This window comes from Oncorhynchus mykiss, chromosome 2, assembly GCF_057628025.1.
Source record: "Oncorhynchus mykiss isolate SJ-2025 chromosome 2, ASM5762802v1, whole genome shotgun sequence".
In the NCBI taxonomy this organism is placed as follows: domain Eukaryota; kingdom Metazoa; phylum Chordata; class Actinopteri; order Salmoniformes; family Salmonidae; genus Oncorhynchus; species Oncorhynchus mykiss.
The window spans coordinates 17,594,034-17,619,851 of NC_143023.1; the positions used below are offsets into that span (position 1 = coordinate 17,594,034).

General features: G+C 42.2%; 3 protein-coding genes across 4 annotated transcripts; 2 read left to right on the forward strand and 1 right to left on the reverse strand.

Annotated features, from left to right (window-relative positions):
• Nucleotides 1–2,647: 2,647 nt before the first annotated feature.
• On the reverse strand, nt 2,648–4,880 carry LOC149984888 (uncharacterized). Its single transcript, XM_090186054.1, has 4 exons — nt 4,872–4,880; nt 4,326–4,654; nt 4,097–4,233; nt 2,648–3,970 (listed from the first exon to the last, which is right to left on the reverse strand). The coding sequence occupies exons 1-4, from the start codon at nt 4,878–4,880 to the stop codon at nt 2,730–2,732; spliced, it is 1,716 nt and encodes a 571-aa protein (XP_090042180.1). The 3' UTR covers nt 2,648–2,729.
• A 1,027-nt stretch (nt 4,881–5,907) lies between these two features.
• On the forward strand, nt 5,908–8,307 carry si:ch211-120k19.1 (Mpv17/PMP22 family protein). Of its 2 annotated transcripts, none has more exons than XM_021622368.3 (6): nt 5,908–6,072; nt 6,572–6,738; nt 7,028–7,453; nt 7,757–7,827; nt 7,937–7,966; nt 8,064–8,307. In XM_021622368.3, exons 3-6 carry the CDS (start codon nt 7,033–7,035, stop codon nt 8,196–8,198), a joined length of 657 nt encoding a protein of 218 aa, XP_021478043.3. In that variant the 5' UTR covers nt 5,908–6,072; nt 6,572–6,738; nt 7,028–7,032; the 3' UTR covers nt 8,199–8,307. The 2 variants fall into 2 exon arrangements, with proteins under 2 accessions (XP_021478043.3, XP_021478052.3); XM_021622377.3 differs by having other exon boundaries at nt 6,003–6,072; nt 6,668–6,738.
• A 5,243-nt stretch (nt 8,308–13,550) lies between these two features.
• Nucleotides 13,551–25,667, forward strand: LOC110536674 (large ribosomal subunit protein eL18). Its single transcript, XM_021622388.3, has 8 exons — nt 13,551–13,554; nt 14,886–14,998; nt 15,725–15,811; nt 16,023–16,130; nt 22,920–23,018; nt 23,349–23,472; nt 23,784–23,853; nt 25,535–25,667. The coding sequence occupies exons 1-8, from the start codon at nt 13,551–13,553 to the stop codon at nt 25,608–25,610; spliced, it is 681 nt and encodes a 226-aa protein (XP_021478063.2). The 3' UTR covers nt 25,611–25,667.
• The last annotated feature ends 151 nt before the right edge of the window (nt 25,668–25,818 follow it).

The window sequence follows — 25,818 nt, forward strand, 5'->3', positions numbered from 1 at the left end:
CCCATCATTATCTCATGTCAAGCTTGACACAGTGGAGAGCAACGTTACAGTTCCCCATCATTATCTCATGTTAAGCTTGATGCAGTGGAGAGCAAAGTTACAGTTCCCCATCATTATCTCATGCCAAGCTTGACACAGTGGAGAGCAAAGTTACAGTTCCCCATCATTATCTCATGTTAAGCTTGACGCAGTGGAGAGCAAAGTTACAGTTCCCCATCATTATCTCATGTCAAGCTTGACACAGTGGAGAGCAAAGTTACAGTTCCCCATCATTATCTCATGCCAAGCTTGACACAGTGGAGAGCAAAGTTACAGTTCCCCATCATTATCTCATGTTAAGCTTGACGCAGTGGAGAGCAAAGTTACAGTTCCCCATCATTATCTCATGTTAAGCTTGACACTGTGGAGAGCAAAGTTACAGTTCCCCATCATTATCTCATGTTAAGCTTGACACAGTGGAGAGCAAAGTTACAGTTCCCCATCATTATCTCATGTCAAGCTTGATGCAGTGGAGATAAAAGTTACAGTTCCCCATCATTATCTCATGTTAAGCTTGATGCAGTGGAGAGCAAAGTTACAGTTCCCCATCATTATCTCATGTTAAGCTTGACGCAGTGGAGAGCAAAGTTACAGTTCCCCATCATTATCTCATGTTAAGCTTGATGCAGTGGAGAGCAAAGTTACAGTTCCCCATCATTATCTCATGTTAAGCTTGACGCAGTGGAGAGCAAAGTTACAGTTCCCCATCATTATCTCATGTTAAGCTTGACACAGTGGAGAGCAACGTTACAGTTCCCCATCATTATCTCATGTTAAGCTTGATGCAGTGGAGAGCAAACTTACAGTTCCCCATCATTATCTCATGTTAAGCTTGACACTGTGGAGAGAAAAGTTACAGTTCCCCATCATTATCTCATGTTAAGCTTGACACTGTGGAGAGAAAAGTTACAGTTCCCCATCATTATCTCATGTCAAGCTTGACACAGTGGAAAGTAAAGTTACAGTTCCCCATCATTATCTCATGTTAAGCTTGACACTGTGGAGAGAAAAGTTACAGTTCCCCATCATTATCTCATGTCAAGCTTGACACAGTGGAAAGTAAAGTTACAGTTCCCCATCATTATCTCATGTCAAGCTTGACGCAGTGGAGAGCAAAGTTACAGTTCCCCATCATTATCTCATGTCAAGCTTGACACAGTGGAAAGTAAAGTTACAGTTCCCCATCATTATCTCATGTCAAGCTTGACGCAGTGGAGAGCAAAGTTACAGTTTCCCATCATTATCTCATGTCAAGCTTGACACAGTGGAGAGCAAAGTTACAGTTCCCCATCATTATCTCATGTCAAGCTTGACGCAGTGGAAAGTAAAGTTACAGTTCCCCATCATTATCTCATGTCAAGCTTGACACAGTGGAGAGCAAAGTTACAGTTCCCCATCATTATCTCATGTCAAGCTTGACGCAGTGGAAAGTAAAGTTACAGTTCCCCATCATTATCTCATGTCAAGCTTGACACAGTGGAGAGCAAAGTTACAGTTCCCCATCATTATCTCATGTCAAGCTTGACGCAGTGGAAAGTAAAGTTACAGTTCCCCATCATTATCTCATGTCAAGCTTGACACAGTGGAGAGCAAAGTTACAGTTCCCCATCATTATCTCATGTCAAGCTTGACACAGTGGAGAGCAAAGCCAAGATCCCTTTGGATCATTTTCATGACAGTACTATAGAAACAGTCAGATCTTCAGAACTAGCAGCCTAATGAGGACATGGGATCTTTGAATTAACAATGAGTTCTATTAGTATTTGATTATAGAAAACATGATGACATGTATTTGGTCTATTTTTTCTTCCACTTCATGTGATTTATTTGGCAAAATGTACTTTTTTTGTAAGTTACTGTAAATGCTGCACTTTACATATGCACCAATAGAGGGCAGACTCCGGCAGTATCAGTGGCTGGCATTGGTTCACAGTCAGTCCCATCTCTCTGGAGATGATGCAGATTTTATATGTAAATCTAACTGATTTGTCAAAGATCTGAGCAGATGTTTTAAATGTTATTTGGATGCAAACTGTCACTTTAAAGTTGTGAAAATTAAGATCACTACATTTTAAACTATCTAGGTTTGGTCTTCAGGGGAAGTAGTAGGAAGGTTGGTTTGAGGTTAAAGGTTAAAGGCTGACCCCTGGAATGAAGTGTCTGTGCCGCTGTAGAGAGACCGGTGCTTTTTCAAAGGTGTTATAATTATTATATTATTTTGTTTTCTTTCTTTTATGGCTTCTGTGGAAATTGAACATTTTGGAAATGTGTTGTTTATTATCATTTTTTTGTTTGATGCTGTAATTATAAAACATATCTGACTGGGATGAACTTTAATATATGTTGTTGGTTTTGACATTTTGTGTGTTTCAATTTGTTAATTGGTTTGGTGAACACTCAGTTACATGTACACATTTACTGTAATTTAATGTAAGGAGAGACTAACACTGACTTACTTAATTACGTTTCACCATTTATCAATAAGTTAACATTACACACATAAAGAAGGGAATACAGTAATACAGTCAAACCACAGAATACAGTAATACAGTCAAACCACGGAATACAGTAATACAGTCAAACCACGGAATACAGTAATACAGTCAAACCACAATAGATCATTTATAAGGTGAAGTATCATTCCCCCTTTTTAGTGGCACTGCAGCGAATTTGGGCAGTAGCGGGACCCACTACTCACACTGATGGGCCCCCATGATATCAGTGAACAGCCAATCATCTTCCAGGGGCGGGGTCAGAACCTGATGTGGATGAGGGGTGTGAACTAGGGCCGGGAAGGATCTGGCCACTCCCTCATAGGGAATACAATTCTGATTCATATCATCATTCACCAATGAGAAGGTACCATCTTGTTGGGGACAAGACCTCTGAAGGATGTTGGGGTCTGGGAAGTCAGAATGGTAGCCTACAGAGGTGGACAGTTGGTTTGGGTTAATATTTAAACAGGTGAACTGCCTATCTGTACCTTGTCTTCCCACAGCACTCTCCAACATACACTGTGAGCTGCCCTGGCCACTAATGAAGTCTCTTATGGCTGTTACTGGATCGATAGAACATCCGTATCCAGATCCGTATTCATACTGCCCTCCATCACAGTCAATCCTCTCCATCTCAGATCTACCGTCACTCCTACTGCTGCTGGTGTGGAGCATCAACTTCTCTATGAAACTTTCGGATTGGTTCAGAAACGTGATGTCATCAACGTGCGCCTTATCACCTAGGCTCCTCTCATCACCAGGATACCCCCAGATGGTCTCTAGATGGGCCGGCGGATCCCTATCATTCTGTGGTTCAACCTCTGAGTCCCACAGGCTCAACATGTCCATTCTCTGGCTCTCCACTGTGTCACTGTCTGACATATTGTTTTGGGACTGGGAGCAAGCGGAGTTGTCTGCGACCGTTGTGACCCCAAAGTCACAGGAATCTAGAGACAGAGGGGAGAGTCCGGGAGAGAGGGGTGTTGGGTTGAAAGTTGAGGTATCAAAGTTTAGAGGTAGGGCCCTCTGGTTTTGAGTTGGGGCCATGATATTTGAATTTGAGTCGCGTCTGAGTTGTGTTTCATATTTCTCTCTAATGCTGTCTATCCAGCTATAAAGGCTCTCCTCTGAAGTGACATCACAACTGAAGGGTTCTTTGTGAAAGTGTTCCTCCTCTTGTTCTAAGACAATGGTTTTCTCTGATGTTATGGATGATCTATAGTCAGTTGGATTTTCTGTTCTGCCCCACTGTTTATGAGTCGTTTGGTATGTTCCTTTACTTGGAGTGTTGCTGTTAGGCTGGTCCATTTGGAGATGTTTGGGGTAGAGTCTCCTCCATTGGTCTCCAGGGTCTTTCTGTTCTGTTGCAAGGGCTTCAGTTTCATGTGAACAAAGGGAAAGGTTTGCTTCTGCACTTACAGGAGCTGGAGGGAAGTCTGAGTCATGGGGGTTCATTCAGAGGGAGGAGAAAGGACAAAAAGTGAAGATAAGTATAAACATCATAGGAGCCCAGTTTGCTTAATTTATGCATCAAGTCACCTGGATAATTAAAGAGAGAATACCTTCTTTAGAGGTGCTGTTAGATTGGTCAGTGGTTATTGGCTGTCGTGATGGGGAAGGTGTGTTGCTATTCGCTACCTCCGTTGAGAAGAGGACAGACACAAGCTGGTGATTGGCTGCCTCTATCTCTGCAAACTTCCTGTTTGAGAGAAGGGGCAGTATAACCTTTTAGTTTAAGGCATCTTATAATGGCACTCACTCTCACCAGAAACACATACGGTACACACACACCTCTGGATCATGTTGTGTAGGAAGCGCCGGTGGTTGACTTGACGTTTGGATGGCCTGTTCTTCCTTGGTCTCTGGAGTGTCCGCATCATGTGGCCTGCTGCTGATGTTACAAAGGTAAAGAGGTCGCGACCCCAGGGAACACCTCGCTCCACCCTGGGTTCAAAGGTCACAGAGTTGGATGGACGCATGGCTGGAAGGAGGAGAAGGGAAGAGAGGAGTAACAGGTCTGGGGTATTAATCGGGGATGTGGTGAGAGAGAAGGATGAGGTGGGAGGGGTAACAGAGGTATCAACATTAGGAGAGGGGGATAAGGTCAAATATGAGTTTCCCTAAGTCCAAAGACATTTCTTGTGAGCTTCCCACCATATGGGAGCATATACCACTAGAAGTGGCAGCAGATATGACTTGTAACAGAACCATTGAAATGTGGGAAACTCGTAGTGTAATCTTGAAGGACTATCTACAATGTCTAAGTTAGAATTATTCAGTTTCACATTTTCAGTGGAACACCAGAATGCAACAACAACAACAAAAATGTCAACCTACATGAGACATGAAATCTGTTACCACAATTGTGAAACTACAACAACTTCACTAAGTCTTCAACTGACCTACATAAACAAAACCCACACAAGTGGGCTGGGCACTCCTGTAACATATTAGGGTATCCCATAATTGTTCAGATATTACATTGGTTTAAAACAATAACCAAAACCTTCTAATAATTGGTCCAGCCGACTATTTTCAGGGAAGATTCTGTCCAAGGTGTAATTGGAATGATTAAATAATGGTCATTTAGCAGACAGAATAACGGTCCATGCAAGAATCAAACCCATAACATTAGGGATGCCAGCATCATGCTCCAAGCTGGACCATCAAAACCACTTATTAAACAAAAACGATTCTACAATATAGAACAATACAAAGAAAACTCACCTTGTCACTGCTGTGGCTATCTCTAGCTCTGTAGACGGACTCCCAATAATGTGGCAGAAAGACAGGTTGAGGTACAGATAGAGAGCGAGGTGGGGTTTCGTGGTTGATTGTGTGTGTGTGTGTATGTGTCACACATCAATCCCCTGCTCTGAGACAGAGCAGCCCGACAAATGAAGAGTGGTTGAGGAAGTGAGGGATGAGAGACAGAGACAAGAAAGAGGGCAATTATCTGAGAAGTCAACTGCTTGTAGAAGCGTAGGCGCACATCTCCATTGTGAGGAACACTAAAGGCAGCTTGTTAACTACTGAAAGACACAACGCACCAGTTGAGGTACTTAACAAGCTGTTCATTATCACATTTTCTGAGCTCAGAGCTGAGGTGGTTGCTAATGGCACATTGCCCTTTAGGTTCTGCAGAGGTCTGTCCTAGCACTCTATTTTACATATCAATGGTCGCACAGCGAATGAATAGACTATCCTCACCGCATAACTGAATAACGGGTAGTGCGTGTGTGTGTTATTTCAAATAGGAAAATCTATAGGCCTCCATCCCAAAGTGGGAGCGGAAATGATTGCCACCATCTTATTCCATGTAATTGGGAGTTTGGGGTGAACTATTCCTTTAAATATATACACTGTGCTTATCATTGTAAATTCAACTTACCACGGGTAACCAAAGGAGGGAAGTGTGGTTTCAGGAGTGGCATCTATTTTTAGTGCAGCCACATGCGTGAGACCAGGGTCTACTCTGCCTTTGAGAAACGGCATGTTGGTATAGATTTGCTGACTTATACTGTGGACCATTACTTTGGTAAGTGACATCACTCATAACCCTTTTCCAGCAGTAAAGAGTAGGAGTGTGGATCTTTGTTGTCACTATTGGCAGTTTTGCAGCAAGTAGCCACATACACATGGCTGTGGCAATGAATGGGAATGTGTTGAGAAACGTAATACCATTCTCCCACCAAAGTCAGTTATAAACACACACGATCTGAGAGCATCAGTCAAATGTCCTGCATTTAATAGGCTAGTACAGTAGGCTACTTTAGAAGCATAGTGGTAGTAGCACTGTAGTTATACCGGATTTAGTTTGATTGTTGGTATTGTACCAGTATGACAACTCTTGCTATTCATCAGATCTGTCTAATTCATGTTCTGAACACTACATTCTGTATCCCTCTAGCTCTTGTCCTCCATGTATCCATTCACTCTCCCTCCTGCTTTCCCCATCTGTGCTTTTCTCACATGCTTTCATTGCAAAAGAAGGCTACTAGCTACTAGGTAAAGCCTTATCACACTCCCTCTGACAGAACTTTGACCAGCCAAGCAGACCTCTCTGACCTCTGAGAACCTGCCTCTTATTGGCTGAGAATTCCATTGACCCACCCTTCCGTGTCCTCCAGCAGCAAGCACTGTGAATCTTGTGCCTCTGCCACTGCTGTGTTCCAAGCGGTGGATGAGACAGCTAAGTTGTAAGGTAAGTTGTCTCTCTCTTTGCCTAAAGCAAGGAGTCAGAGCTCAATTGGACAAGGCAAAACGACAAGGTTATTTTGTTGAATTTATCTGTCATAGCCCACTGGCTTTGAGGATTGGGACCGTAGAAAATATGGTGTAATGAAACTTTTATCCAAAATAAAATGATCAGTGAATCTAGCTTGTGATGCTGATAGCCTATAAGTAAGTGAAATATAATTCATTAGTCATAAGGAATGTTTTCTTTCTTATTCCATAATGTTAACACTTTGTTTCTCCCCTGAATTCACCAGTAACCATGAGTCGAGCCTGGGCCTTGTTTAAGGCCCACCCCTACATCAGCAATGTGGTCGGATACACAACCCTGTTCGCATCCGCGGACCTCATACAGCAAAGCATGCTTGGAGGGAAACAGAGTGGAGGATTAAACACAGACAAGGGAACACACACCATCCATGGCTCAGAGGGGGCCAAGCTTAACATGGAGGGAACCGATATTTCCACTGGTACTAAAAGTGTCACAACATGGGCTGATATTGACTGGTCCCAGACCGCTCGAGTGGCCTTTGTTGGGTTCTGTTTCCATGCCAATTTCAACTACCATTGGCTGAAGGGGCTGGAGAGGATGTTGCCAGGGGGAGGGGCCAAAAAGGTGTCAGGGAAGGTAGTGCTGGATCAACTGGTTGCTGCCCCCGCTACTATCAGTGCCTTCTTCATAGGTGTGTGTGTGTGTGTGTGTGTGTGTGTGTGTGTGTGTGTGTGTGTGTGTGTGTGTGTGTGTGCGTGTGTGCGTGTGTGCGTGTGTGCGTGTGTGCGTGTGTGCGTGTGTGCGTGTGTGCGTGCGTGCGTGCGTGCGTGCGTGCGTGCGTGCGTGCGTGCGTGCGTGCGTGGCTGAGGAGTAAGTTTCACACATCCCCAAGTGCTACACGCGCATGCATGTGTGTGTGTATCTGTTGGTGTGATATAACTTTCAATGTGTAAGGCTTAAACATTGTTCTATAATATGAGTTACTCTTTTTAAGGTCTTAGTGTATTAGAAAACAAAGAGGACCCATTGGAAAACTGGAGGGAGAAATTCTGGACTTCATACAAGGTAAGGATGCAGAGCATGAATTAGTTGCTGAAGGAAGAGAGGAAAGTCTAGGTCACCACAACCACATTAATGGTCTCTCTGTCTCCCTCTCTTTTGTTGTGTATGACAGACTGGAGTGGTGTACTGGTCAACAATGCAGGTATAAACAATAACAACACATTATATGCATACACACACACACACACACTGATCTCTCTCTCTCTCTCTCTCTCTCTCTCTCTCTCTCTCTCTCTCAGGCATTGAATTTCTCCCTGGTTCCCCCAGTTGCTCGTACAGTGTTTGTGGGTGGCATCACGCTGGTGTGGACAGTATTCCTGTGCCATTTCAGACAGCAGAAAGATGATACACAAACCAAACCCCCCTCTCACTGATATGGATGTTATTGGATGAGTTGTGTGATGACAAAATTGTGACAATTATTTAATTGAATAGCTTTTATGTGCTGCACGCTTATAACTTGATTAAAGTAGTTATTTTAAAGAATGTGTTTTTCATCTTTGCATGATGGCCTAGCAGTTAAGAGCGTTGGGCCACTAACTGGAAGGTCGCTGGTTCGAATCCCCGAGCCTACTAGGTGATACACCTGTTGATGTGCCCTTGAGCAAGGCACTTAACCCTAATTGCTCCTGTAAGTTCCTCTGGATGAGAGCATCTGCTAAATGAAAGCAAAAAATATATATATTTACACAGTTGAAGTCGGAGCCAAATACTTTTAAAGTTTTTCACAGTTCCTGACATTTAATAAGAGTAAAAATTCCCTGTCTTAGGTCCGTTAGGATCACCACTTTATTTTAAGAATGTGAAATGTCAGAAAATTAGTAGAGAGAATAATTTATTTCAGCTTTTATTTCTTTCATCACATTCCTAGTGATTCAGAAGTTTACATACACTCAATTAGTATTTGGTAGCGTTGCCTTTAAATTGTTTAACTTGGGTCAAACGTTTTGGGTAGCCTTCCACAAGCTTCCCACAATAAGTTGGTGAATTTTGGCCCATTCCTCCTGACAGAGCTGGTGTAACTGAGACAGGTTTGTAGGCCTCCTTGCTCGCACACGCTTTTTCAGTTCTGCCCACAAAGGTTCTATAGGATCGAGGTCAGGGCTACTTTGGAAGTATGCTTGGGGTCATTGTCCATTTGGAAGACCCATTTGCGACCAAGCTTTAACTTCCCGACTGATGTCTTGAGATGTTGCTTCAATATATCCACATAATTTTCGATCCTCATGATGCCATCTATTTTGTGAAGTGCACCACACCCTCCTGCAGCAAAGCACCCCCACAACATGATGCTGCCACCCCCGTGCTTCACAGTTGGGATGGTGTTCTTCGGCTTGCAAGCCTCCCCCTTTTTCCTCCAAACATAAAGATGGTCATTATGGCCAAACAGTTCAAACTGTTTAAAGGCACAGTCAATTTAGTGTATGTAAACTTCTGACCCACTGGAATTGTGATACAGTGAATTATAAGTGAAATAATCTGTCTGTAAATTGTTGGAAATATTACTTGTGTCATGCCCAAAGTAGATGTCCTAACCGACTTGCCAAAACTATAGTTTGTTAACAAGAAATTTGTGGAGTGGTTGAAAAACGAGTTTTAATGACTCCAACCTAAGTCAAATCAAATCAAAGTTTATTTGTCACGTGCACCGAATACAACAGTGAAATGCTCTAACCAATGGTGCGGGAAAAAAAGGTGTGTGTGTGTGTGTGTGTGTGTGTGTGTGTGTGTGTGTGTGTGTGTGTGTAGGTAAGTAAAGAAATAAAACAACAGTAAAAAGACATTTGAAAAGAGAGTAGTAAGGCTATATACAGACACCTGTTAGTCAGGCTTATTGAGGTAGTATGTACATGTAGGTATGGTTAAAGTGACTGTGCATATATGATGAACAGAGAGTAACTGTAGCGTAAAAAGAGGGGGTGGCGGGTGGTGGGACACAATGCAGATAGCCCGGTTAGCCAATGTGCGGGAGCACTGGTTGGTCGGGGCCAATTTAGGTAGTATGTACATGAATGTATAGTTAAAGTGACTATGCATATAAGATGAACAGAGAGTAGCAGAAGCGTAAAAGAGGGGTTGGGGGGGCACACAATGCAAATAGTCCGGGTAACCATTTGGTTACCTGTTCAGGAGTCTTATGGCTTGGGGTAAAAACTGTTGAGAAGCCTTTTGGTCCCAGACTTGGCACTCCGGTACCGCTTGCCATGCGGTAGTAGAGAGAACAGTCTATGACTGTTTGGCTGGGGTCTTTGACCATTTTTAGGGCCTTCCGCTGACACCGCCTGGTGTAGAAGTCCTGGATGGCAGGCAGCTTTGCCCCAGTGATGTACTGGGCTGTACACACTACCCTCTGAAGTGCCTTGCGGTCAGAGGCCGAGCAATTGCCGTACCAGGCAGTGATGCAACCGGTCAGGATGCTCTCTATGGTGCAGCTGTGGAACCTTTTGAGGATCTCAGGACCCATGCCAAATCTTTTCAGTCTCCTGAGGGGGAATAGGCTTTGTCGTGCCCTCTTCACGACTGTCTTGGTGTGTTTGGACCAATCCAGTTTGTTGTTGATGTGGAGACCAAGGAACTTGAAGCTCTCAACCTGCTCCACTACAGCCCCGTCGATGAGAATGGGGACGTGTACGGTGCTCCTTTTCCTGTTGTCCACAATCATCTCCTTAGTCTTCGTTACGTTGAGGGATAGGTTGTTATTCTGGCAGCACCCGGCCAGGTCTCTGACCTCCTCCCTATAGGCTGTCTCGTCGTTGTTGGTGATCAGGCCTACCACTGTTGTGTCGTCAGCAAAAGTAATGATGGTGTTGAGTCGTGCCTGGCCATGCATTCGTGGGTGAACAGGGAGTACAGGAGGGAACTGAGCACTCACCCCTGGGGAACTCCAGTGTTGAGGATCAGCGTGGCAGATGTGTTGCTACCTACCCTCACCACCTGGGGGCGGCCTGTCAGGAAGTCCAGGATCCAGTTGCAGAGGGAGGTGTTTAGTCCCAGGATCCTTAGCTTGGTGATGAGCTTTGAGGGTACTATGGTGTTGAACGCTGAGCTGTAGTCAATGAAAAGCTTTCTCACATAGGTGTTCCTTTTGTCCAGGTGGGAAAGGGCAGTGTGGAGTGCAATAGAGATTGCATCATCTGTGGATCTGTTTGGGCGGTATGCAAATTGGAGTGAGTCTAGGGTTTCTGGGATAATGGTATTGATGTGAGTGTATGTAAACTTCCGACTTCAACTGTATATATATATATACAGTGCCTTGCGAAAGTATTCGGCCCCCTTGAACTTTGCGACCTTTTGCCACATTTCAGGCTTCAAACATAAAGATATAAAACTGTATTTTTTTGTGAAGAATCAACAACAAGTGGGACATAATCATGAAGTGGAATGACATTTATTGGATATTTCAAACTTTTTTAACAAATTAAAAACTGAAAAATTGGGCGTGCAAAATTATTCAGCCCCCTTAAATTAATACTTTGTAGCGCCACCTTTTGCTGCGATTACAGCTGTAAGTCACTTGGGGTATGTCTCTATCAGTTTTTCACATCGAGAGACTGACATTTTTTCCCATTCCTCCTTGCAAAACAGCTCGAGCTCAGTGAGGTTGGATGGAGAGCATTTGTGAACAGCAGTCTTCAGTTCTTTCCACAGATTCTCGATTGGATTCAGGTCTGGACTTTGACTTGGCCATTCTAACACCTGGATATGTTTATTTTTGAACCATTCCATTGTAGATTTTGCTTTATGTTTTGGATCATTGTCTTGTTGGAAGACAAATCTCCGTCCCAGTCTCAGGTCTTTTGCAGACTCCATCAGGTTTTCTTCCAGAATGGTCCTGTATTTGGCTCCATCCATCTTCCCATCAATTTTAACCATCTTCCCTGTCCCTGCTGAAGAAAAGCAGGCCCAAACCATGATGCTGCCACCACCATGTTTGACAGTGATGATGGTGTGTTCAGCTGTGTTGCTTTTACGCCAAACATAACGTTTTGCATTGTTGCCAAAAAGTTCAATTTTGGTTTCATCTGACCAGAGCACCTTCTTCCACATGTTTGGTGTGTCTCCCAGGTGGCTTGTGGCAAACTTTAAACGACACTTTTTATGGATATCTTTAAGAAGTGGCTTTCTTCTTGCCACTCTTCCATAAAGGCCAGATTTGTGCAATATACGACTGATTGTTGTCCTATGGACAGAGTCTCCCACCTCAGCTGTAGATCTCTGCAGTTCATCCAGAGTGATCATGGGCCTCTTGGCTGCATCTCTGATCAGTCTTCTCCTTGTATGAGCTGAAAGTTTAGAGGGACGGCCAGGTCTTGGTAGATTTGCAGTGGTCTGATACTCCTTCCATTTCAATATTATCGCTTGCACAGTGCTCCTTGGGATGTTTAAAGCTTGGGAAATCTTTTTGTATCCAAATCCGGCTTTAAACTTCTTCACAACAGTATCTCGGACCTGCCTGGTGTGTTCCTTGTTCTTCATGATGCTCTCTGCGCTTTTAACGGACCTCTGAGACTATCACAGTGCAGGTGCATTTATACGGAGACTTGATTACACACAGGTGGATTGTATTTATCATCATTAGTCATTTAGGTCAACATTGGATCATTCAGATATCCTCACTGAACCACTGGAGAGAGTTTGCTGCACTGAAAGTAAAGGGGCTGAATAATTTTGCACGCCCAATTTTTCAGTTTTTGATTTGTTAAAAAAGTTGGAAATATCCAATAAAATGTCGTTCCACTTCATGATTGTGTCCCACTTGTTGTTGATTCTTCACAAAAAAAATACAGTTTTATATCTTTATGTTTGAAGCCTGAAATGTGGCAAAAGGTCGCAAAGTTCAAGGGGGCCGAATACTTTCGCAAGGCACTGTATATACAGTGTTTGTGTGTGTGTGTGTGTATATATAAAGTACCAGTCAAAAGTTTGGACACACCTACTCATTCAAGGGTTTTTCTTTATTTTTACTATTTTCTACATTGTAGAATAAAAGTGAAGACCTCAAAACTACGGAATCATGTAGTAACCAAAAAAATTTGAAAAATCCAAATAGATTTTAGATTTTAGATTCTTCAAAGTAGCCATCCTTTGCCTTGATGACACTCTTCTCATTCTCCCAACCAGCTTAACCTGGAATGCTTTTCCAACAGTCAACCAGTTTGAAGGAGTTCCCACATATGCTGAGCACTTGTTGGCTGCTTTTTCTTCACTCTGTGGTCCAACTCATTCCAAACCCTCTCAATTGGGTTGAGGTCGGATGATTGTGGATTCCAGGTCATTTGATGCAGCACTCTCTCCCTCTCTCCCTTACATATCTGGAGGTGTGTTGGAAAAAAAATGATAGTCCCACTAAGGGCAAACCATATGGGATAGCGTATTGCTGCAGAATGTTGTGGTAGACATGCTGGTAAAGTGTGCCTTGAATTCTAAATAAATCCCTGAAAGTGTCACAAGCAAAGCACCACCACACCATGCCACCTCCTCCTCCATGCTTCACGGTGGGAACCACACATGCGGAGATCATCCGTTCACCTACTCTGTGTCTCACAAAGACACGGCGGTTGGACCCAAAAATCAGACCAAAGGACAAATTTCCACGAGACTTGCTTGTGCTCGTGTTTCTTGCTTAAACAAGTCTCTTCTTATTATTGGTGTCCTTTAGTAGTGGTTTCTTTGCAGCAAATCGATCATGAAGGGCTGATTCACTTCACTGAACAGTTGGTGTTGAGATGGGTCTGTTACTTGAACTCTGTGAAGCATTTATTTGGGCTGCAATCTGAAGTTCAAATAATCGTCTGCAGCAAATAATTGTCTGCAGCAGAGGTAACTCTGCGTCTTCCTTTCCTGTGGTGGTCCTCATGAGAACCAGTTTCATCATAGTTTATGGTTTTTGCGACTGCACTTGAAGAAACTTTCAAAGTTCTTGAAATTTTCCGCATTTACTGACCTTCATGTCTTAAAGTAATGATTGACTGTCATTTTTCTTTGCTTATTTGAGCTGTTCTTGTCATAATTTGAACTTGGTCTTTTACCAAATAGGGCTATCTTCTGTAAACCACCCCTACCTTGTCACAACACAACTGATTAGCTCAATGGCATTAAGAAGGACAGAAATTCCAGAATTGAACTTTTAACATAGTTAAATAAAGGTTCAATAAATAAAAACAAGGCACACCTGTTCATTTAAATGCATTCCAGGTGACTACTACCTCATGAAGCTGGTTGAGAGAATGCCAAGCGTGTGCAAAGCTGTCATCAAGGAAAAGATTGGCTACTTTGAAGAATCTCAAATATAAACACTTTTTTGGCTACTACATGATTCCACGTGTGTTTTTTCATAGTTGTGATGTTTTCACTATTATTTTACAATGTAGAAAATAGTCAAAATAAAGAAAAACCCTTGAATGAGTAGGTGTGTCCAAACTTTTGACTTTATATATATATATATATATGCACACACACACACTGTATATATATACAGTTGAAGTCGGAAGTTTACATACACTCACATCAATACCATTATCCCAGAAACCGCCCAAACAGTTCCACAGATGATGCAATCTCTATTGCACTCCACACTGCCCTTTCCCACCTGGACAAAAGGAACACCTATGTGAGAATGCTTTTCATTGACTACAGCTCAGCGTTCAACACCATAGTACCCTCAAAGCTCATCACCAAGCTAAGGATCCTGGGACTTAAACACCTCCCTCTGCAACTGGATCCTGGACTTCCTGACAGGCCGCCCCCAGGTGGTGAGGGTAGGTAGCAACACATCTGCCAAGTTAAAAAATTAAAAGAGCCTGAGAATTTACAAGAAGAGAAGTGAGTTCACTTTTCTGTTTTGTTAAGAAAATTGATTATTAATTCTATGTAAATCACATAATAAAATATAATAGACAGTATTTTGAAATTTAATTTGTTTTCCACATAGTGTATGTATTGGTTAGAAAGTCACTTCACACTAGCCTATACACAAATGATGAATGGATTAAATTAATTAACGAATATAATCATATAAAATAGAAATATAATGACTTTTTGACGACGTGATGATCACACAGGAAGTAATAGCAAAACAGCCAACGAAAACGCGTGTGACCTCCGCAATCGCGGAGAAGTCTTTATCGCGAGACAGCGACTCTTCCTTTTCCCTTTCCACTCTGAGTCCAAGATGGTAGGTACAGTTTATGAAAACATCGTTAACTGACTTGATAATCTGAGTCCATCCTCACTTTTACAGTAGCACAATTCAACCATTTCCATGTATCTAATTGCCTTGATGTCTTTGGTTTGAATTCCGAATGGTATTGACATACTATTTGGCGTTTTAACGTCCTTCACTACCGGTGGTTAGCGTCACAGTAGTTTTGCTACCGCGTATTCTCACTAATTCCCGAAAGACAGCGTGTAACTTAGACACAAGATATTGAAATACTGGTACTGCTTTTCGAGAAATGTCGGTAACTTTTGTTCCTTCGTTTTGAGACGTCTCCAAAATAGATTGTATCGGCTACCTGACTAGGTAGATGGCCCTAATTGAAAACGTGCCATTTGACCAGTGTTGGTGAACTGTGCTACTTATCGTTACTTCGCTGGATCGCTAGTTAGCCGCTGTGTATGAGACTGCAACGTTATGCTTCACGGTATGCTGCCAAATTCAAGTTGGGTGTGAATGATTTGGGTGCTGTTTAGGTATGAGTTACACTGTAACGTTAGTAGACGTGGTCTTCCGTTTGAGGTCTAGCCATAAAGCATAGGGTTCAGAAGCATGCAAAGGTACATTTTCATGGCACAGTGATCAGCAATGTCATTAACACTGTGTAACTAATAATTCTGTTTTTAATTGATCGGTGCGCGAATGGCAAGTTCTCATGTATTTACCTGCACCATCTATTCACAGGGAGTTGACATCCGACACAACAAGGACCGTAAGGTGCACAGAAAGGAGCCCAAGAGTCAGGATATCTACCTGAGGCTCCTGGTCAAGGTAAGTGTCGCAACCTTTATACATTAAGGCATTGTCATGTAAACAAGTAGTCCGACAACTAAGTTGTTGATTTTACCATCTTAATGTTATACTTTTTTTGGTTAATTGTAAAATCTATGCAGCACATAGCTCAGAGTAACCCTTGTGAACATTTTACATTGAGTAGTCAATACTTTATACTTAATAAATGTTTATGTTCTTGTCCCCACAGCTTTACAGATTCCTGGCCCGTCGCTCCACTGCTCCCTTCAACAAGGTGGTCCTCAGGAGGCTCTTCATGAGCAGGACCCACAGGCCTCCGATATCAGTGTCCCGCATGGTGAGTTTCATCAATCTGTCCCTTTGCTGTGTTTTTAACCTACTACAGAATCAAATTGCTACAATCAACTCAATTGAATGGCAGTCAAATTCACAGATTCAAAGACCTAAGAGGGCAACAGTACAAGTGGGAGGACAACTTCAGCTGGTACTCCTGCTTATGCCTGTTGCGCTACAATGCTTTATTGTTTTGTTTTTTTATACTTCCTTGCTCAAACATTCTAGTTATGATTCTCTTTTGACCGTTGACTCCTATGTCATGGTTAATTTCCTTTCTGATGATTTGGTACCTTTTCAGTGAGCTGGAGATCTTTCCACCTCTTACGTGGCTTCTTGAACATGTCCCAGTTGGGGTGGCAGGCAGCCTAGTAATTTAAGAGCATTGGGCCATTAACCGAAAAGTCGCTGGTTCCAAGCCCACTAGGTGAAAAGTCTGTCATGCACTTATTTCTCCTCTAAGTGTCTCTGAATAACATCATCTGCTAAATGATTTAAATCTAATGGCCCAGTTTCCCAAATGCATCTTAAGACCCAAAACCGTCGTTACTAAAATTGGGCTTGAAACTGCTCGTTATTTACAGTGGCCGTTGTTGGATGCTTTTTTTTTGCCCATCTGCGTCACTTTATACACACAATCTCCAGCTAAACATGGAATCTAGATGTTTCTGACCGCAGATAACTTCAGAACAAAGTTGACTACAAATATAAAGTTGCAAATGTCTTTATTGTTACAAATGAGCAAAGGATTTTTAAACAATCTTACAACGAGATGACCGCATTAAAACAGGCTAAGGGGGATATAAGTGGAATCACTGAGTGGTCATGACTTCAAAACCAACTTAAACGCTGATGGTATCATACTAACACTGTCAAATCCCAGCTGTACGATACCAAGGGTCCTATAGCTCATTAGGGATGATGTTAACCTGGTTCCACTAGTGGAACCCCTCGCCAACAGCCAATGAAATTGCAGGGCGCCAAATACAAATCAACACAACTCTCATAAATCCAATTTCTCAAACATACAAGTATTAGGCACCATTTTAAAGATAAAATTCTCATTAATCCAGCCACAGTGTCTGGTTTCAAAAATGCTTTAAAGCGAAAGCTCCATAAACGATTGTTAGGTCACCACCAAGTCACAGAAAAACCCAGCCATTTTTCCAGCCAAAGAGGAGTCACAAAAAGCACAAATAGAGAGAAAATTAATCACTAACCTTTGATCTTCATCAGATGACACTCATAGGACTTCATGTTACACAATACATGTATGTTTTGTTCGGCACTCAGAGCCCAAAAACAGTCAAAAGAAATATCCGCCATGTTGCGCAGTCAACATTAGTCAAAAATGGCATTATAAATATTCACTTACCTTTGATCTTCATCAGAATGCAGTCTCTATGGGGGTGCCACAGGGTTCAATTCTCGGGCCGACTCTTTTCTCTGTATACATCAATGATGTTGCTCTTGCTGCGGGCGATTCCCTGATCCACCTCTACGCAGACGACACCATTCTATATACTTTCGGCCCGTCATTGGACACTGTGCTATCTAACCTCCAAACAAGCTTCAATGCCATACAACACTCCTTCCGTGGCCTCCGACTGCTCTTAAACGCTAGTAAAACCAAATGCATGCTTTTCAACCGATCGCTGCCTGCACCCGCATCCCCGCCTAGCATCACCACCCTGGATGGTTCCGACCTAGAATATGTGGACATCTATAAGTACCTAGGTGTCTGGCTAGACTGCAAACTCTCCTTCCAGACTCATATCAAACATCTCCAATCGAAAATCAAATCATGAGTCGGCTTTCTATTCCGCAACAAAGCCTCCTTCACTCACGCCGCCAAGCTTACCCTAGTAAAACTGACTATCCTACCGATCCTCGACTTCGGCGATGTCATCTACAAAATGGCTTCCAACACTCTACTCAGCAAACTGGATGCAGTCTATCACAGTGCCATCTGTTTTGTCACTAAAGCACCTTATACCACCCACCACTGCGACTTGTATGCTCTAGTCGGCTGGCCCTCGCTACATATTCGTCGCCAGACCCACTGGCTCCAGGTCATCTACAAGTGCATGCTAGGTAAAGCTCCGCCTTATCTCAGCTCACTGGTCACGATGGCAACACCCATCCGTAGCACGCGCTCCAGCAGGTGTATCTCACTGATAATCCCTAAAGCCAACACCTCATTTGGCCGCCTTTCGTTCCAGTACTCTGCTGCCTGTGACTGAAACGAATTGCAAAAATCGCTGAAGTTGGAGACTTTTATCTCCCTCACCAACTTCAAACATCTGCTATCTGGGCAGCTAACCGATCGCTGCAGCTGTACATAGTCTATTGGTAAATAGCCCACCCATTTTCACCTACCTCATCCCCATACTGTTTTTATTTATTTATTTTTCTGCTCTTTTGCACACCAATATCTCTACCTGTACATGACCATCTGATCATTTATCACTCCAGTGTTAATCTGCAAAATTGTAATTATTCGCCTACCTCATGCCTTTTGCACACATTGTATATAGACTCCCCCTTTGTTTTCTACTGTGTTATTGACTTGTTAATTGTTTACTCCATGTGTAACTCTGTGTTGTCTGCTCATACTGCTATGCTTTATCTTGGCCAGGTCGCAGTTGTAAATGAGAACTTGTTCTCAACTAGCCTACCTGGTTAAATAAAGGTGAAATAATTTTTTTTTTTTTTTAAATGCACTCTCAGGAATCCCAGTTCTACAATAAATGTTTGATTTGTTCGATAAAGTTCATACTTTGTCCTAATAGCTTCTTTTGTTCGGGCGTTTGGTAAACAAATCCAAACGCGCGTTCAAGTCCAGCCGAACGTCGGACGAAAGGTTAAAAAAGTTATATTACAGGTCGTAGAAACTTGTCAAACTAAGTATAGAATCAATCTTTAGGATGTTTTTATCATAAATGCTCAATAATGTTCCAACCGGAGAATTCCATTGTCTGTAGAAAAGCAATGGAACGAGAGCTACCTACCTCGTGTGAATGCACGTGACTGAGATCGAGGCGGCTGCCAGACCTCTGACTCAATCAGCTCTCATTCGGCCCCCCTTCACAATAGAAGCCTGAAACAACGTTCTAAAGACTGTTGACATCTAGTGGAAGCCTTAGGAAGTGCAAAATGGCCCATATCCCACTATTCGATAGGGGCTGAGTTAAAAAACTACAAACCTCAAGAGTTCCCACTTCCTGTTTTGATTTATTCTCAGGTTTTTGCCTGCCATATGACTTCTGTTATACTCACAAGCATCATTCAAACAGTTTTAGAAACTTCAGTGTTTTCTATCCAATACTAATAACAATATGCATATATTAGCATCTGGGACTGCGTAGGAGGCAGTTTACTCAGGGCATGCTTTTCATCCAAAAGTGAAAATGCTGCTCCCCTTCAATTCCCTCAGTACTGGTTTAAAGAGATGTGTAGTTTATTTTCTGGCTTATTGTGGAAAGATAAGAAACCAATAATTAACCATAAACTGTCCATGTCAAGAAGCAAGTGTGGATTAGCTGTTCATTTGTATTACTTGTCTTGTGACAGTAATTTGATCTCTATATCATCATTATGGTATTACCCCAAGTGCTACTGTAAGGTAAGCCACTTGAGTTTTCATGTGACGTGGCAAAGATACTTCATAAAGGTTATCTATGAAGCATCCCTCATGTCCAATATGGAACAACCCCTTGTTTACTACAGGGAGAAAGACATTGGCTAATATTACCTGGCTATGCCAAAACATCAGTCAGGTGTCGTAAGGGATGGTGATGTCAAACCATTTTAAAGAGTTGATAGCAGAGTTTGGCTTGGTGTGTTGTCAAACCATTTTAAAGAGTTGATAGCAGAGTTTGGCTTGGACATTTCTACCTTATTTGCAACTCAAATCAATAATCTATTACCTCATGGTGTTGATGTGGGATCTAAAAGTGATGGACAACAAACTAAGGGGTGCTACTAATGGGAAAGGAACGGTTTCCACCTTATACAAGCTGGTTGGTCTCTCCTCCCCAAACAGCAACATCCCTACTCGTGTCACATTGGGAACAGGACTTGTGTGTATCTCTCACCGCAGTAGAGTGGGATGCGATATGGAAAAACATTGATATCCAACTGTAACATGCAGACCGGACACATTGCGTATGTTCCAAATAAATTTAGAAATCCATGTTATTCAATTATTGCACCCACACTGCTCGCGTGCACCAACAAGCATCTGCGATGCCAAGGTCTAAAATAGAACTCCTTTCTATTTCTGACGTAGATCGCGCTGAAAGTCCTGCCTCTCCCATCTCATTGGTTTATTGAAGCAGGTGCCCATGTGCCATCTCCTTATTGGTTATACCCACGTGGGTGATTGAAAGACTAACTGTTTTGCCGGTAGTCGTGGTAATACTATGAAAGTTTAGATGCCAATCACCATATAAGTTCAAAGATGAAAAAGCCTGGAAGGAGGAGAGATGACTAGAAACGATTTGGTTGGCCGTTTTATGTGTGGATTAATTGGCGGAGTAGAGGAGCTTGTGCATTTCAGGTAAAATAACAACTCAATGTTTATATCCCAGGACAAATTAGCTAGCAACAGCAAGCTACCTAAATAGGACAAATTAGCTAGCAAGTGCACGCTAACTAGCTAAATTGCCATACATGTTTAATGCTTTTCGACCTGTCCCCAAATTAATGTCATTGGTTCAGAGTTGCTTTTGCTATTTTTACCTGCGTGTCGTGATCGTATCTGGTTTAGGGGGACAAAATAAATTTATGCACGATGGCGCACGCGCGCAGCCGGTTTGGGTTCCTAGTCAGGTATAAAATTATTCCAATGGTCTTACATAGGCTTATATTACACCTCACAGGTTTTTTAAAAATGGATCAAAGCCTTTCAGAATTGTGTTGGCATGGCTGTGGTGAGGTTGGTACACAAACGCATATTTTATGGAAATGTCCAGCTGTCAAAAGATTTTGGACTGCGGTAGATATGTTGTCTGTCCTTTAGTGTGACTGCTAGGAAGTAGGGTGGACAATATCCAATCTAGAACCACGCAACATATCACTGTACTGGCCTTCCTATCAGTCAAACCAACAATATTTCTGAATTGGAGAGTAGAGGTCGACCGATTATGATTTTTCAACGCTGATACCAATTATTGGAGGACAAAAAAAGCCGATACTGATTAATCGGCCAATTTTTTTAAATGTATTTGTAATAATGACCATTACAACAATGCTGAATTAACACTTATTTTAACTTAATATAATACATCAATAAAATCAATTTGGCCTCAAATAAATAATGAAACATGTTCAATTTGGTTTAAATAATGCAAAAACAAAGTGGTGGAGAAGTAAAAGTGCAATATGTGCGTGCCATGTATTTTTTTTACAAGCTAACGTTTAAGTTCCTTGCTCAACATGAGAACATATGAAAGTTGGTGGTTCCTTTTTAACATGAGACTTCAATATTCCAAGGTAAGAGGTTTTAGGTTGTAGTTAATATAGTATTTATAGGACTATTTCTCTCTATACCATTTGTATTTCATATACCTTTGACTATTGGATGTTCTTATAGGCACTATAGTATTGACAGTGTAACAGTATAGCTTCCGTCCCTCTCCTCGCCCCTACCTGGGCTCGAACCAGGAACACATCGACAACAGCCACACTCGAAGCAGCGTTACCCATTGCTCCACAAAAGACACGGCCCTTGCAGAGCAAGGGGAATAACTACTCCAAGTCTCAGCGAGTGACATTTGAAACGCTATTAGCGCGCACCCCGCTAACTAGCTAGCCATTTCACATCGGTTACACCAGCCATTAGGCTGATAGGCTTGAAGTCATGAAGAGCTGCTGGCAAAACGCACAAAAGTGCTGTTTGAATGAATGCTTACGAGCCTGCTGCTGCCTACCATCGCTCAGTCAGACTGCTCTATCAAATCATAGACTTAATTATAATAAACACACAGAGATACGAGCCTTTGGTCATTAATATGGTCGAATCCGGAAACTATCATTTCGAAAACATAACGTTTATTATTTCAGTTAAATACGGAACCGTTCTGTATTTTATCTAATGGGTGGCATCCCTAAGTCTAGGCAGGCAGTCAGTCTCCTTGTGGAGTGCAACGAGAGGCAGGTGGTTATTGCGTTGGACTAGTTAAATAAATGTAAGGTTGCAAGATTGGATCCCCCGAGCTGACAAGGTGAAAATCTGTCGTTCTGCCCCTGAACAAGGAAGTTAACCCACCGTTCCTAGGCTGTCATTGAAGATAAGAATGTGTTCTTAATTAACTGACTTGCCTAGTTAAATAAAGATATAAAAAAAATTGCCGCCCCAAAAATACTGATTTCCAATTGTTATGAAAACTTGAAATCGGCCATTCTGATTAATCGGTTGACCTCTATTGGAGAGAGTGTAAACCACAGCGCTTCAGCATGGAAGTCATGGATTTGTTGACTATGGAAAGCGTGTCATCGGCCCTCCAGGACTATGACAACGGGCTAGACTCTAGCGGGTCTCTGGGACATTATAAGTATATATGTAAATCAAAGAGCCTTGCCTAATTATATTAATACTCTGCATGTGTTTGAACTGTACACCCCCCCCCAATTAACCCTTGTTAGCCCAAGTTCCATTGCTATCGGGAAACCGGGACAATGTCCTTCCAGATTTATTGATATGAATACACAGCTAAGTGAAAGCATCTTAGTATTTATCTTTACTGTGTGGCGGTTGTCCCTCTTCTGAACTATTTGCCGTCCTTTTCAGATCCGTAAGATGAAACTTCCTGGACGTGAGAACAGAACCGCAGTTGTCGTGGGAACTGTCACTGATGATGTCAGAATTCAGGATATCCCCAAGCTCAAGGTAAAGGTTGTTTTAACTTACTAGATGCCTGTTTGGGTCAGGCTTTTGTTCTAGCACTAACACCTGGTTTAACCTGCGGTGTATTTTTTGCGGAAAATGTTTAAGAGCCAAATCGAAGCAAAACTTGCGTTTTTATTGGACAAGTCAGGTAGGTCCCGTCCCATTCCCTTTGCTTCCATTTTAAGAAATGTTTTGCAACAATCGGTGGAGTAAAAGCCTTCCCACCCTGTAACTGGGTTGCTCTTCCGCACTAGGGTTAGACTACTTCACTGAAAATGAATTAAGTACTAACATGAGTTGCTAAACGTGTTCTGTTCTCCCTTCCCTCAGGTGTGCGCTCTGAAGGTGACTGATGGCGCTCGCCGCAGGATCCTGAAGGCCGGAGGCCAGGTCATGACCTTTGACCAGCTGGCTCTGGCTGCCCCCAAAGGACAGGGCACCGTGCTGCTGTCAGGTAAGAACACTACTAGTTTAACAATGTTCAAAGTTTAAAGTTATGCTGGGGATATTCTGTTGTACCTTTGCTCTACAGTCCTGTTACTGTTATCACCGCCACGGTCAGATTATTGCTAAACCATGCCTATTTCTACAATTTCTCTTAAATCTAACCTTAACTATACTGCTAACCTAAATCTACCTAAGTTAAGGCCAAAAAGCTAATTTTGTGTTCATTCATTTTTACATCATAGGCAATTTTGGCTTTGTGGCTATTGAGTGACAGCCCTGTTACTCTGGTCTGAAACTCACTTGTTTTCCTTCTTTCAGGACCCCGCAAGGGCAGAGAGGTGTACAGGCATTTTGGAAAAGCCTGTGGAACCCCCCACAGTCACACCAAGTGAGTATTGTACCCCTTTTATGAGATTGCTGCTCTCCTAGGGTTTCATTCAATATCTATCAATTTAGATAATTTTTTCCAAATTGTTTGACAAGTTCGTTCCAGTTTTGTTTTCACTGAAAATCACCAATGTTTTTAAACGGAGGACACTTTCTGAATATTGAGAACTTCGATAAGATGTTTTGTTAGTACAGGAGCTTGTTGTGGAGAGCCCTTAGAATGAGGATACTAGATGTGCATTGTGTAGAGAAGGACAACCATGTTTCTCTTGTCATGTAGAAACAATTGTCAGTTTGTCTGCAGTGTTCTAATCTATATGTTGCACCTGACTGAATTAGCCCCTGAGCCCAGTGTTAAAAAACAGCAATCGGATTGAATTGTTAGAATTTAGTATTTCAAAACTGGTAAATGAGATTTGGATCCTCTGTATAGGGATTTGGATTTTGTAATCCAATCTGACCTTTAATCAGGATCATTTGTTTTTGCATTTTTCAAAACTCAAAAGGTAGTGATTAGGGTTGTTTTAGATGGCGATAATCCTGATCACACTGGAAGGGTGCATTCAGGGTGGGTTTATAAAGGTGAAAGGCACTACAACCAAGATATGTCAATATAACTAAGGTGAGGGGGTTTAAAATACTCTTACATCTGAATTAATTTGACTGCAGTATAGGTACTGAATGCGGCAATTTGTTTGTATTGAGAAGTGTCAAATACGGGGATGATTTCAAAATAGGTCATCCACGTGAATCATGTAGATCTGAACTAAATTTGGGGGGGGGGGTGTACATGTTAGCCGTGATGGTGAGTTGCGGTGTGCAGACAGTGATGGTCCTTCTATTATGTTGGATTAATTCATCTTTTAATTTCGCTTGTAAGAGCACAGGCCAGTCTGACTAGGCTTTGCGGTTATGTCGACTGAGAGACACTACCATAAAGGAGAAAGTCACGCGTGCGACTTTACATCGTTGAAAATCACAAGTAACAAAAATGTTGTTGTGTTTTTGGGCCCTCGCCAGTTTGCGTCCCTGCAAGTAAATGCATGTACCTTTTTGATTCCGTGTTTAATCGTCACCTACAGGGGTTCGCTGGTGTAATTGCAGGATACAGTGAAAATCTTACGGTACAAATAGCACAAATCTTATATAAATACAAATGGCACTATATACATTAGTTTACTCCTCTCGGGTTCCCTATGACAGTTTAGTGGCAGTGCCATAACCTGTCCAGTAGATGGCGAGGGGTAGGTAGGCCTGTTCAAAGCACTGGACATCTGGATTCAGTGATCTTGAAGTTGTGGCGTCTTGAGCAGAATGATCCATCTGATTTATTTTTCAAAAATGTCCAGATTGATCTTGAATTCTAAAACGGAGGATTCCAGAATCCGGATCATTCTGATCCAAATAAAACATTCATTGGTGTAGAGAAATTTGTATACGCCTGGGTTCCACTAGATTCACTTTCTCCAACCCAGTTATATCATATCAGTGATTACTTCAAGGAACGGAGAAGGAAAAATGCATAATTTAAATACATTAGGCCTAGCTGTATTTTGCTAGTTTTGTCCCCAGACTATTGCTTTGTTTTACATTGAGTTGGACAATGCACATAATGCAAATCTGCAGAATCTAGGAAGTTGTTTGAAACACTGAATTAATGGCATATCTCTTCTCTCCCTCAGGCCCTACATTCGCTCCAAGGGCAGGAAGTTTGAACGTGCTCGTGGGCGCAGATCCAGCCGTGGATACAAGGCCTAAAGTCTTTTTTGTTTTCCATGGAATCTGATACAAATAAAGAGAGCAATACAAAATGAAGCAATGTCTCTGTCCATTTTTTTTTTTTTTTTTTCAGAGCTTTGTTGCACTTGCATAGTACTTCACTAGGTAGACATTTTATTGTGCAAACCTGATGGACAACTTGAATCAAGCTGCTATTACTATTCACTCCTAGACCGTTTTATAACAT

Coding starts and splice junctions, on each gene's coding strand:
- LOC149984888 (XM_090186054.1), bottom strand. Junction 4,234..4,325: donor CTACACAACATGATCCAGAG/GTGTGTGTGTAC, acceptor TCTCTCAAACAG/GAAGTTTGCAGAGATAGAGG. Junction 3,971..4,096: donor TAACAGCACCTCTAAAGAAG/GTATTCTCTCTT, acceptor CCCATGACTCAG/ACTTCCCTCCAGCTCCTGTA.
- si:ch211-120k19.1 (XM_021622368.3), top strand. CDS start 7,033: ATGAGTCGAGCCTGGGCCTTGTTTAAGGCCCACCCCTACATCAGCAAT. Junction 7,454..7,756: donor TATCAGTGCCTTCTTCATAG/GTGTGTGTGTGT, acceptor ACTCTTTTTAAG/GTCTTAGTGTATTAGAAAAC. Junction 7,967..8,063: donor TGTACTGGTCAACAATGCAG/GTATAAACAATA, acceptor TCTCTCTCTCAG/GCATTGAATTTCTCCCTGGT.
- LOC110536674 (XM_021622388.3), top strand. Junction 14,999..15,724: donor TCCACTCTGAGTCCAAGATG/GTAGGTACAGTT, acceptor ATCTATTCACAG/GGAGTTGACATCCGACACAA. Junction 23,019..23,348: donor AGGATATCCCCAAGCTCAAG/GTAAAGGTTGTT, acceptor CCCTTCCCTCAG/GTGTGCGCTCTGAAGGTGAC.